At 32.1% G+C, this 12493-nt stretch overlaps 1 protein-coding gene and 1 pseudogene across 2 annotated transcripts; both read left to right on the top strand.

Moving 5' to 3' along the window:
• The first annotated feature begins 285 nt into the window (after positions 1-285).
• On the top strand, positions 286-3495 carry LOC104727795 (putative aminotransferase TAT4; annotated as a pseudogene). The gene is made up of 8 exons (XR_015571320.1): positions 286-441; positions 1309-1547; positions 1742-2071; positions 2227-2445; positions 2564-2623; positions 2722-2877; positions 2987-3080; positions 3274-3495. The product of XR_015571320.1 is annotated as a putative aminotransferase TAT4 (transcript).
• Positions 3496-7302: 3807 nt separating this feature from the next.
• LOC147933786 (cystine lyase CORI3-like) lies at positions 7303-9924 on the top strand. The gene is made up of 7 exons (XM_087472496.1): positions 7303-7781; positions 7982-8321; positions 8422-8640; positions 8894-8953; positions 9075-9230; positions 9331-9424; positions 9535-9924. Exons 1-7 carry the CDS (start codon positions 7417-7419, stop codon positions 9675-9677), a joined length of 1377 nt encoding a protein of 458 aa, XP_087328622.1. The 5' UTR covers positions 7303-7416; the 3' UTR covers positions 9678-9924.
• Positions 9925-12493: the final 2569 nt, after the last annotated feature.

The following is a 12493-nucleotide window of genomic DNA, read 5'->3' as shown; positions in this document are numbered from 1 at the left end:
AAAAAAGAAAGAAAGAAAGATAAGTTCAAGTTTTTTTTTTTTTTTTGGCCGAAAGATAAATTTAAATGGGTCTAGTTTCCGATACGTCTTATAATCCCATTCCAGTTTATATTACACGTAACACCTGTTTCCTAAGTTAAATAGGAAAACAAAATTAAGGCGGCCTATCCGCTCTCTATATATATGAAAAAGAACCCACACAAAGACTCTCACATCAAAAATTAAATCTACAACAGGCTTTCTTAGAATTCGAAACAGTCAAGCAGAAAACCTCTTCGATCGACAATGGAGAACACTTGTAGAATCAGCTTCATCAGCATCATCATCCTCTTGCTCTTCATCAACCAGTCTACTCTTTCCTCTTCTGCACGCACCCGTCTTCTAGAAGGTCGAGACCAGCTTGTTCCCCGCCAGTTTCTTGACAAGATTGAAAGAGATAAGGCACGCCTTAGTTTCATCTTCAGAACGATCGAGGCTGACATCGATCTGGATGAAGATTTCTGTCTCCCTATGTCCCAGTTTGCTGGATATAATAAGTTTCCTATAAAAGGCAGTGGATCAAGAAAGTTATGGTGATCTGAGAGTTTACACTTAATATCTTCTTTTGCACGCAACGTGATTTAGGGCTTTGAATTTGCTGTGTTAGGGTTTGATTTTTTGCGATTGATACGCAATGATTCAATCATGTAAACCCTCTTTTTTTTTTATAATTAATTTGTAACATAATTTTGTAAACTCTTTATCAGTTTATTGGATTGCGGTTGTGGTGATCAATTTATCTCATTAGTACATCCTATGAAATATATGTTTCATATTTATCTTAGTACATCAATTTAATTATCTTAGTTCATCCAATGAAATATTTGTTTCGTATATTGATCAATTTATCTTAATCCATCAATTTATCTTAGTACATAAATTAGGTTATTGTGATCAATGAAATATTTGTTTAATAACTTTCTAGTGTTTTGTTTCTCAGATATCAAATCTTTATCGATAAATATTTTGAGGACTAACAATTTTAGAATTAATTTTTTTTTTTGGGCTAGCTTTTTTAATATAATATACTTACTTACGTGCGCAAGGCATGAAGTTAACACTACTTGCATGATCCGTATTTTGCGTTCCAAATTAATAAGGTCTATCATTTGGTATATTTGCTCAAAATTATTGAATATTGAACCAACTTGAATATTGTAGTAGTCTTACAAAGAGAAATTAGAGATGGTATGAGAAATAATGATATTATTAGGTACTAACCCGCGGAAAACAGTGGGCTGAACTTTTTTGTTTGATGAAATTTTGTAGTCTTACGTTGATTGGCAGTTCGGAGGCAGCAATGCAGCTGAAAAGGCCGCTGCAGTCTCTCTAGGCACTTACTCTTCTGAAATCTTTAGCATGTGCGACCCTCAAGGAAAGCATATTTTGCCTCCACTAAGCGAGGAGGCAGAGACCAGCCATACTGCCGAAAAGGCGGTTGTTCAAGCTGTCCTTTGTGGCAGGGGAAACGCCTATGCTCCTAGTATTGGCCTCTCTGTTGCGAAACGGTAAATATAGAATGTTAATGATTTTAGATTTTTTGTACAATAGAGCTATATATGTGTTTTTTTGGATTGGTTCAGGTTAGTCCTTTTTTGAGATTTAAGCGAATACATTTTGGTCGGTCAGGTTAGATAGAACCGGTTCAACAGAATTGGCATCCTTGTTTTGCATCCTAACTCTACGCTTATATATTTATTAGTGCTGTAGCGGATTATTTAAACCGAGATCTTGATAACAAGCTAACGGGAGATGATGTATATATGACTGTTGGATGCAAACAAGCAATTGAGCTTGCGGTCAAAATCCTGGCTAAACCGACAGCCAACATCTTGCTTCCGAGGCCTGGCTTTCCATGGGACATGGTCCACTCGGTTTACAAACAGCTTGAGGTTCGAAGGTATGAATTCATCCCGAAGAGAGACTTTGAGATCGATTTCGACAGATGACAGACGAGAACACGTTTACGATATTTATAATCAACCCCCATAACCCCAATGGGAACTACTACACTAAGGCTCATCTTGAGCAGGTATTTAAGTAATTTTACTCTTGCAAAATTGTTCACATGAAACATGATTAGCTAGATGAACTGGGCATGCATAATAGAAATAGTTTATATTTAGATCTAAAAAATAATATTAAGGCAATCAAAATGCTAATCTTTACTTTTGAAATCAATCAAAGCTCGCTACATTGGCTCGGGAACTCGGGATAATGGTAATTTCGGATGAAGTATACAGATGGACCGTGTTCGGGAGTAATCCATTTGTTCCAATGGGAAAATTCTCCTCGATAGTACCCGTGGTTACAGTCGGGTCCATATCGAAAGGATGGATTGTCCCAGGATGGCAAACCGGATGGCTTGCTATGCACGATCTAAATGGCGTCTTCAAAACCACCAAGGTCGGTCCGGAAAACAGAAATATGCATTATTTCCTATATATATTACTTTATTAGATTAACAGTAAAAAAAAAATCATTTCAATTCATTTTCTTGGGCTTATATTTTTCTTATGAACAGGTCTTAACAGCTGCTAAAGAATATCTAGAGATTAGTTCTAAACCACCAACTGTTATCCAGGTTCGGATCGCGTATCATTATAATTTGTTTCATCTCCAGAATTCTTCTAAATGAAATATTATGAATTCGATATTCCATTTATCGTTAATTCGACGTAGGCGGCTATTCCCACTATCTTGGAGAAAACTCCTCAAGAGTACTTCGATAAGAGGCATAATTTTCTGAAAGATAAAGTGGAATTTGGATATTCTAAGCTCAAGAACATACCAACCCTCACCTGCTACATGAAACCTGAAGCATGCACTTTCTTATGGGTATTCTATCAATCTATTATTATTACATTTTTAGTTTACAATTAATTTTTTGAAATATGTATTAAGTTTTAAACAAATCTTCTCATTGTGGATATTGCGCATACCGCAGACAAAGCTGGACCCATTGGATTTTGTAGACATTGAAGATGATCACGACTTCTGTAGGAAGCTTGCTAAGGAAGAAAACCTCATTCTTTTACCTGGTAAACCTTTAATCACTGTTTATATAAAAGATTTTTTTTTTGTGTGAACACTTGTCAAATAAAAATTTAGATTAAGCATGCAGTCTAGTGGTTCGTACTAGAGTTTGTTGTTGTGTCACGACGCAGTTTTAATCTGATTGAATGCATGTTGTGGACAAAAAAAAAAACAAATTGTGTATTTGGATTGGTTTAGGGATTGCATTTGAAAGATTGAAGAGCTTCTGTGAACGTCATTCCATTATAGTTGAAGCTAATGGCGTCAACTAAAGACTTCCGACTTCCGATATAAATGGGATGGTTTACTGATATGGAATAAATTATGAAGAGTTTGTGATAAATAAAATGGTGTTTTTTTTGTTATCATTCATCAATCATGCATGTATCTTTGATAAATTCTATGAAACAAATATAGTTCTATTGATTGGTTCGATTTAAGTTCAGAAATTTGTTATTTGGATGGAACCTTATATTATTGGGAGCCAACGAAACAAAGAACCAGAAATTACAGCCAAAGTGAATAATCCATACACGTTTAGTAAATACGCTTAAGTTATACTGATTCAATCCATAACCATAAGAAAGTAAATAACTGTTTAAAAAAAAAAAATTGGTTCAGGAAATAATGATCGTATTTTACACGACTTTTATCTACAGAGGCCGGTGGTGTTGTGGGGGTATTTTTTTAGTTAGAAACTACAAACAAAAAATCATGCGAATAAACGTGCGAATCTTTTGCCTCTTCTTGGATTTTTATGAGCTATTGACAAAACAACTAAGAAAGATGATTCCGACTTTTTCAAAAAAAAAAAAAGTGATTCCGACTACACAAACAGCTCATAAGCTCATATGTTTTCAGTGTTTATTACGAGGAAGAAGATGATAAAAAGTTGTTATGAGTTTCAAAATATTATTTTTCTCATTATCTGTAAAATTGAGCCACAAAACAAAACCAACTAAACCACGCCGTATAATATCACCATCAAGAGTTTACTCGATTTATCGATTAAGTGATTTCATTTGGAATACGATTAGTAAAATATATATGAGAAAATTCCATTAATTTTGTTGACATTTAAAAGTAAATAATTCAAAAAAAAAAATACTTAGGTTTCACCCCTAGGGGTTAACTTTTGTATTTACCCCCTCCCCTCTCAACCAATCAGAATGTTTTATCTAATATTTTATTTAAAAAATAAATCAAAATTAAATTAAAAAGTAAAACAAAATAAAAAAACAAATTCTGTATACTTTTATTTAAAGAGAGTTAAATATTGGCTTGGTTTAGATTTTACAATTAAACGAGGTTATATATCGGTTTGGGTTTATAAATGAGAATTAGGTTTTAGATTTTATAATTAAAACGAAAGTATATATCGGTTTGGGTTTACAAATGAAGTGGTTAGAGTTTAGATTTTATAATTAGAACAAAATTATATGTCGGTTTGGGTTTACAAATGAGATCGTTAGGGTTTAGATTTTACAATTAGAACGAAATTATATGTCGGTTTGAGTTTACAAATGAGATGGTTAGAGTTTAGATTTTACAATTAGAATAAAATTATATATCAGTTTGGGTTTACAAATGAGATGGTTAGGGTTTAGATTTTACAATTAGAATGAAAGTATATATCGATTTGGATTTATAAAAGAGAGGTTTAAGTTTCTAATTTTATAATAATGTATACAGATTTTATTTTCTTATTTTATAAGGGGTGGAATGAAGAGGTTCACCCCCTAAGTATTGCTTATTCAAAAATCAAGTATTTATGAGCAATATATAAAGGAAGTAATCATCGATTCTTGAGCTAGTTTTTGGTTTGGTATCAGAATTTATGGTTGTTTTAACAAACAATTTCCATAAAAATGGGTTTTCACAAACCCGTATAAATGACAGATCTTGTAGTGGTATTTCGATATTTAAGATTTGGACAATTTTTGGAATGAGTTAGATGACATTTGTTATTACAAACTACTTTGGGTTGACAAAAGTATTATTTTCACATTTGTAATCACCTTCCCACCACCATCACCGAATATCATGTAGAGGCATGCACGAGATGCATTATTCCATTTTGTCCTCTCAATTCATTTTCAACATCCCCCGTGAAATATCACGTGAATATTCGTTGGCAACCAAGATAAGTGGTGGGAAGTTTGCTAAGAAAAATATTTTTTTGGTTTTTGGGGTATTATGAATCTTGTAGGGTATTTATATGTACATTAACTAACTTTATGTAAACAGAATATTAGATTAAGTTAAATCATGTATGTGATTGATCTTTAATACTTCTTTTGTTTCACAAAAATAGTTATTTTGTCACATTTTACACAAATTAAAAAAAAACATTAAAATATACATGTATATCTTTATTCAATAAGTGATTAATAGGTTAATTTAGTTATAGATTAAGAGTAAAATTAAGAAATCTAATATAAGATATGTATTGAAAATGTAAAATGACACACAAAAATAAAACTCAAAAATGACATTTTTTTTAGAAACAGAAGGAATCTTTTTTTAATACAATCCCCTATATAATAAAACGGAAGTACACAACATTGTTTTGTAGACTATATAATTTTAATAAGTTGGTTACAAATAGGTTATACATTAAGTTTTATATTATTTGTATAGTTTGGATTTATTGTTTCCAAAAGTCTTAAAGAGAATATTCTAAAAAATCATTTGATATCATCTAACTTACCATATTATTTTCCTTTATTAAATTATTCATCAAATAAAATCCTTTGATATCTAACTTAACATATTAATTTGTTAATTATTATTATATTTCACCTCTTATTTTTATATATGAGTCTTGTGAAACAAATAAATTATTATATTATATATTATAATTAAAAAATAGTTTTATTTCCGGATATACTATAAGTTGAATTTTTATAAACAAATATAATGATTCAATCTATAAAATATTCAATTTTTATTAATATTATTCTTTAAAAATAATATCTATTAAATTAAAAAATTTACTAAGTAACGGGTCAAAATTTTAATATTTAAATTTAATTTCATACTTTTCTGTTGAATTTTATAATTTTATATAATGTTGTAAACTTTAAATAATTTATTTTGAAATATTTTTAAAATATTAAAACTCGATATTAAAGTTAGAAACTATAAACACTCTAAATTGGTTTGTTATAGCAATGTCAATAATATGTCACTATAATATGAAATAATTTCAAAAAACCAAGTATATTAAAACAAAAAATATAACAATATATTAAATTACTCATAATATAATATTTCACTTTTAAAAAACCAAATTCACAAAATTATGTCTTATAATGACATTCAAGTCATGAGATAGAATATACATTGTTAAAATAACTTCACGTACATAAACTAATACAACATATTAAAATTTTATTTTAAAATAGAAAATATTTAAAATTTTGTATAAAATAAATTTAACCATTATTATAGCACAAATACTTATCTAGAATTATTAACAATATTAAACTTACAAAATATGTGTCTTTTTCAAGTCATCATATTTAGTATATGATTTTATTGCATAATATTTTATCCAAAAAAACTTTAAAAAACAATCACATAAATTATATTTTATAAAAAAATTACAATGTAAATAAAATGAATTTTAACCCGTGCTCTTAATCTGGTACTTTGTTATTTGGTATGTATTTTAATGTGATCTTTGAGTGCAGTATCCAAAGTCTTCTTACATAGAGGCTTAAAGACACTTGGATTTGGACTACCTTTTGCTTATTTATCGGCAAGATTTTAAACCTCACACAATTATTTTTCACTCTCGAATTAGCTCTTTTGTTGTGTCCAAATATCCAATATAGTCTTGGAACACTTCTAATATTTTACTTTACACATTCATGTTCACCATTCTTTGTTACTTTAGGACTTAGGAGGGGGAAGGAAGGACTTGAAACCGAGTGATTGTACCGACTCCCAAATGTTAGGGTTTAAGACAAAAAATATTTATACAATGTATTATTTTTGTGAACCTTTAAACATAAAGAACTGTGCATGGGTGAATATGCATTTAAATTAATTGTCTATTATTGATTATACTCGTGAGTCCTGATCCGGAGGGTGTCGCAGACTTGTATCCATAATTCTATTCTACGTGTACTAATCACCTTGATCAAAAGAAACTCACACGTTCCAACGCGTAGAGATCACTCAACATACAAATTTAACCCTAAGTGTACAAAAAGAATACTTGTAATCAGCTTGATCGAAGTTTCCCACGTTCTAACGCGTGGAGACTCGACATAGATTAGTTACTACTATTTGTTTCTCTCTAGATTTTTTCTGGATACTCCGCACGTGAAAATCATGTGTTTACGTTTTTTTTTTTTTGAAGTGTCGAAACTTGTACTATATAATCCCACTCGTAGCGATGAAAACAATCACCAAACCAAAAATCTTAACAAGAGAAATATAAGAAATATGGCGAAAAATACTTCCGTCAACTGGCAGTTTATTGGTAACGAAGCAGCCAAAAAGGCTTCAACTTTTACCCTAGGCAGTTACACCTCTAGAATCATGGCTCTTTGTGACCCTAAAATAAAACCCATTTTGCCCCCTCTAAGTGAAGCCCCCGAGACTAGCCATACCGCTGAGAAGGCAGTCGTTAAAGCTGTCCTTGACGGTAGTGGAAACGCCTATGCTCCAAGTATTGGCCTTCCCGCAGCTAAAAGGTAATATATACATCGAATTATCGTTGATCATTTAAGATATTTTTCTTGAAAAGTCCTAAGAAAAACTGTCCCACAAAAAAATTGTTTTACAATATGATCTAGCCCCATATATATATAACACTTCTAGTTTCACCTTAACTCTATTATGTATCTTTGTATATTTTCTATGACAAATTGTTTTTTGCTTCCGTTGTTCTCAGTGCTGTTGCAGAGTTTCTAAGTCGAGATCTTCCGAAGAAACTGACTGCAGATGACGTGTTTATGACCGTTGGATGCAAACAAGCCATCGAGCTTGCAATTGAAATCTTGGCTGCACCGAAAGCCAACATCTTGCTTCCGAAGCCGGGCTTTCCATGGGACATGGTCCACGCAATCTACAATAATTTTGAGGTTCGTGAATATACTTTCCTCCGTGAAAAGAACTATGAGATCGACTTTGACAGCGTACGTTCGCTTGTGGACGAGAACACCTGTGCGATACTTATTATCAACCCACACAATCCTAATGGGAACACGTACTCTGAAGCTCATCTTAAGCAGGTATTTTACAGATACTCTAATTAGCTATACAACGTGACCTTATATGATCTCATCTTTGATAATGTGTAACGTAACTATTGAATATTTCTTTATATATCAGCTGGCTGTGTTGGCTCGAGAACTAGGGATAATGGTGGTTGCTGACGAAGTTTTCAGATGGACTGTGTTTGGGAGTAATCCCCATGTTCCCATGGCGAAATTCTCGTCGATCGTACCTGTGATCAGTCTCGGTTCTCTATCGAAGGGATGGAGTGTACCCGGATGGCGAACCGGCTGGCTCGCGCTGCACGATCTAGATGGTGCCTTCCAATCCAACAAGGTCCGAATCCACTTTTTCGGATCACTCTTTAAACATTACTACCATTACTTTATATATATCGTCGGTATATTTATAAGTTAAAAACAAATTTTTTACGTCCAAACAATCAGATTACATGCCATTGACATACTAAATCTCTATGAATGTATTGGTTAATTTTATCATTGTATAAATAAATTTGGTCCATATTAATAGTTGAAAATGTCCACACATACGTAGTTTTCCTTGTCCTAATCTTGCTATATATGGACAGATCACAAGTGCTCTTAAGAATTTTCTGGCGATAGATAATAAACCAGCAACTGTTATCCAGGTATGGGATTTTCTAGTTCGGAAGCATACCGTAACCTAAAGTTGGTTTATTTATTAATATTATTATTATTTTTTTTTTTGCATGCATATACTAAAGTGAATTTGTGACTTTTATCATATAGGCTGCTGTTCCCACCATCTTGGAGAAAACTCCTAAAGAGTTCTTCGAGAGGAGGCAGGCTTTTCTGAAAGAGAAATCGGACTTTGCATTTGCCAAGCTCAAAGACATACCAGCCCTAACCTGCTACCACCAAACTGAAGCCTGCACCTTCTTATGGGTATTCTGTTACTACTACATTTCGGACTTCTTGTTACTAGTTAGTATTATATTTTGAAACAATGTTATATATTTACATGCATGCTTTTTCTCTCTCCCAGACCGAGCTGAACTTTTCAATGTTTGCGGACATTAAAGATGATGAAGATTTCTGTGAAAAGCTTGCTAAAGAAGAATGCATTGTCCTCTTACCAGGTATTGATTAATTTCTCATTACCTTTGATCACGGTAATTTAACAATTTAGCTTTTAAGACAATTTTCGCATAACAACATATATATATGTTATCATGTTGGATTGGTTTAGGGATTGCTTTTGGTCTGAAGAACTGGGCGAGGCATTCTATCGACATGGATATTTTTGCTTTGGAGGATGCATTTGCAAGACTGAAGAGCTTCTGTGAACGCCACGCCACTAAAATTAAAGCTTCAGGCAATGGTGTCAAGTAAAAGGTCAATATGGATCTTTGCCTAAGTCTGCTTCAGTCAAAGACGTCAATGCTATAAAAATAAACGTGTGTTTTATTGAACACATTCGTATCGTACTTGTATTAAATAAAATTGGTGTACTTATCACCAACCATGTAATGTTTTCTCCTAGTTTGCAATATTTCAACTAATAAAATTGGTGTACTTATCACCAACCATGTAATGCATTCCTACTTTTAAATAAATAAAATTAAGAATTTCTGTTTCATGATCGTTTGATATGGATTCGTGTGCAATTACCAATTTTGGAGTATATCTCTTATTTTATCTTTAAATATTTTCGACCAGTGGTGGAGCTAGAAAAAAATTTTAGAGGGGTCTAAATAATTTTTTTTGCAAAAGGATAAAAGTGTAAAATTTAAAAAGTTAAAATGAAATTTTTTTAAAAAAATAGGGGTAAAAATGCAATTTTAGGAAGATCAAAATAGAAATTTAATCTAAAATGTAGTAAAAATGCAAAATTTGTAGAAGTTAAAATCAGAATGAAAAATTTGTAGGAATTAAATTACAAAATTTAAAAGAGTCATATTATAATTTATAATTAAAAATATATTAAAAAAATTAGTGGGGTCAGCTGACCCAATAGTCTCTTACTAGATCCGCCCCTGTCTTCAACATACATGTGTCGTATCGTGTAATTCAAAAGCATGTTGATTGTTGAATCAGATTTCTAATTGTAGACAAGAGCACTTTTATTTCAAGAAAATCCAAAAAAAAAAAAAAGCATGCAATCTAATATATATATGACATAGTAAACTACTAAACTTTAGCTTCTCTCTTATCTAAACTATCAACGATGAGTAAATTATTACATCGTACATCACCAAGACTTTGTAGTTTTCCTCATCAATTCTCTCAAAGACGAAGACTCAAATAAATGGACTCCGGAGTCGTAGGAATCTTTGCTTCGTCTTTAATGCTGATGAGTAATCGACAGAATTACTGTGTTTTTGTTGTATTGTGTTTGATATAGACATATAGTCATGCATTCTTCGAAGTATATAATTTTCTTTTTTGTCATATATGTTCGTGTCAATATTCCACGTGATACATCAAATTTATAAAACAATGAAGAAAATTAAAAAATATATATTTGATAAGTTGTTGGAAATAGTCTACGTATCCTATATATTAGACCCCATGTTTGTCCAATTTTTTATGTGATATTATTATTTTTAGTAAATGTTTTTTAGGATAATGGTTTTTTAGCCGTAGATTCTGATATTTTTTTGTAAGGGTCCGTCGCTAGTAAAAACTGTTTAAATAGTTAGGGATATCTATTACTGAAATAATTGTAGCAAAATATAGTTATATAATGTGACTAATTAGTAACAAATTATGAGGTAATTTAATTTCTAACTTTTGTGTGAATAAACATATAATTTATAGTTATGAATTATTACAAAAAAATGTTGTATTAAATTTGCTACATAATTTATGACACATCATATTGTAGCCGCATTATCTACAGAAAATATCGTCACAATATGTAGTAAATATTTTAATAATAATTAAAAAAATGGAGATTAATCGTATTATAGTATTGCTATCAATTATTATTAACTGTTGCGACAATTTTAACGTGTAGCAATACATATCAAAAAATGGTTGTCGTAATTTAGCTACAAATAATATATGGATTTTATTTATTTTAAAGAAGAAAACTTCTGATTGGCTAATACACAAAGACAGAGATTGCACTTTCGTTTATCATCTACCATTGATTAATTAGATCCAACGGACCAGATCTCCTCCTTCTATTTTTTTCTTTTCTCTTCCTCTCCTCCTTATCTCGTTTCTTCAAGAATCAAGCTTATGCATTTTTTAACAATTTACAGTTCAGACACAAGAAACACAAATCAACTAAACCCATTCATCGTTAACCCTTCATCTCTGCTAATCGATTCTCCTTCTCTCACTTTGTTCCCCATATCTCAAAGCATTACATCACGAAGCTTCTGCCTTCACCACCACCAGATCTCGGAGCTTCCGTCGCTCCACCCACCAGACCTCGAAGCTTCTATCGTCGTTCACCACATCATATATTGAAGCTTCCGTTGTCGTTCACACCAGCACATCTCGAAGCTTCCGCCATCCTCAACCTCCAGATCTCGAACTTCTCACCAACAGATCTTGAATCGTCCACCATCGCATCTCTGATACTCCGCCTCGAACGTACTCCTCTTTGCCGACACGTTCCCGTTTCCCTCACCTTTTCCTCCGCTGCCAGAAAAACGCGTGGCCGGCGAAGCTTATCACCGCCCAACCACAACGTCGATACAACAAATATACACACATGTATATTTTTCAAATTAATTATTTAATACAAAAAAACCATTTATGCGAACTCTTACAAAATTCACCGTAGCTAACTCTTACAAAATATTCGAAGCTAACTGTGAAAACTATGCGACAAACTTCTTGTCCCAATTAGTAATAAGTTAATGACAACCACCCTTGAAGATTGTGGTGAGTATGTAGCCACAACATTTTTGTCACGTTTTGTCACCATTTGCTATTAATACGTTTGACGGCAATTCTCTCAACCCGACGTAGATTACTGTATCAATTAGTAGCAGGTTTGTCACAGTTTTTACTGTCTCTAATCTGTAGCAAGTTGCGTCGAATTGCGATAAAGGGGTCAGTTTGTGACGAGTAAATAATTACTATTTTTTTTTTGTAACAAATCTGTAACAATTTACTTTTGGCTACGAAAAACAAGTTATTCATACACATTTTTTTGTAACTATACAACAAATTTTTACTAGTGCGTAGAC

This window comes from Camelina sativa, chromosome 11, assembly GCF_030686135.1.
Source record: "Camelina sativa cultivar CO46 ecotype springtype chromosome 11, ASM3068613v1".
NCBI classification, from domain to species: domain Eukaryota; kingdom Viridiplantae; phylum Streptophyta; class Magnoliopsida; order Brassicales; family Brassicaceae; genus Camelina; species Camelina sativa.
Note: the sequence above shows the minus strand (reverse complement) of the source record. Positions and strands in the feature narration are given on the sequence as shown.